The sequence below is a fragment of the Trichinella spiralis genome (assembly GCF_000181795.1).
Source record: "Trichinella spiralis strain ISS 195 chromosome Unknown Scfld350, whole genome shotgun sequence".
NCBI lineage: Eukaryota > Metazoa > Nematoda > Enoplea > Trichinellida > Trichinellidae > Trichinella > Trichinella spiralis.
In genome coordinates, this window is record NW_003527289.1 from 1 (window position 1) to 1398 (window position 1398).

The 1398-nt window shown below is 38.9% G+C and overlaps 1 protein-coding gene across 1 annotated transcript; it reads left to right on the forward strand.

Annotated features, from left to right (window-relative positions):
- The first annotated feature begins 467 nt into the window (after positions 1-467).
- On the forward strand, positions 468-1214 carry Tsp_13922 (zinc finger protein). Its single transcript, XM_003370900.1, has 2 exons — positions 468-969; positions 1108-1214. The coding sequence occupies exons 1-2, from the start codon at positions 468-470 to the stop codon at positions 1212-1214; spliced, it is 609 nt and encodes a 202-aa protein (XP_003370948.1).
- The last annotated feature ends 184 nt before the right edge of the window (positions 1215-1398 follow it).

The window sequence follows — 1398 nt, forward strand, 5'->3', positions numbered from 1 at the left end:
TTAAGCCCCTCCTTGAGAAACACATAAAAATTCTGGTTTGGGGGAGGCCAAGGGGACCAAATTAAAAATTTTTTTTTTTTTTGATTCAACAGTTAAACCGCGGAATGGAAGGAATGGGTTGAGGATTTAAAACCAGCAAGTTCTTGAAAAAGGTAAAGTGTTCTCCTTTTTCTTGTTATAAGTTGTGATGAGTCCCCCAGACCAGGCAAAACTGTGCCCAGTTCATTGTATACGCACGGTTTCATTGCAAATAAACACAATTGGAAGAAAAAATTCTTTTTTTTGAACATAAAAAATTACAACGAAAGGAGCTGATGTGTTCCAAGCTGTGTCACAATTTTTTGAAGTAAAATGGCTTGATGTGGGAAAAACTTGTTGGTGTATGCACTGACGGTGCACCCGCAATGCTTGGCTCTCGGTCTGGCTTTGTGAAGATGGTCAAATCAAAAAACCCATCTATTTTTGCAATGCACTGTGTAATTCATCGGCAGGCTTTGGTTGCTAAAACTCTGCCTGATGATCTCAGAGAAGACCTTAATTTTGCCGTGGAGGTTGTCAACTATGTGAAAAGCAGTGCATTGAACACTCGATTATTTGCGTCACTCTGTGAAATTTTGAATGCTGACCACATGGCACTTCTCTATCATACAGAAGTTTGTTGGTTATCAAAAGGAAACATGCTTGGCCGGATTTATGAACTGAGAGAAGCAGTGGCAGAGTTTTTGGAGCAACGAGGAAGACGCACAATGTGTCGAGCTTTCAAAAGTGAACATTTTCAGCTTAGCCTGGCATATCTTGCAGATATTTTTGAAGCACTGAATTTACTGGATTTGAAACTGCAAGGAGCAAACGCGAATGTTATGGCTCACTATGACATTGTTCAAAGCTTCATTGCAAAAATTTCCTTATGGTTAAAACAAGTTGAAAGAGGAAATTTGACATGGTTTTCAAGACTCAACGAGCTTTTCAGTGATAAATGTATCAGCGAAAATTTGAAAAGAAAAATAAAAGGGCACCTTATAAGCCTACAAGATGAGTTTTTTTACTATTTTCCTGACGTAGAACCTGAAAACCTGATATATAAACTTGTGAGGAATCCATTTTTAGTTAATGTCGAAGACCTTCCACACGATCTTCAAGAAGAAGCCATTGAACTGCAATTCAACAGCTTAGCTGAAGATAGCTTTGAAAGTATGCCATTAGAAAACTTCTGAGTGAAGTTACAAGCAGAATATCCTAAATAAGTTCACAAAGCTTACGTATATTGGTTCCTTTTTCCTCAACGTACCTTTGTGAAACGGGATTCTCAGCTCTCATGACGCTTAATACGCAACATCGAAACAGGCTAAACGTTGAGAGCGACCTGCGATGTACCTTATCATCCACTCCGAATCCACC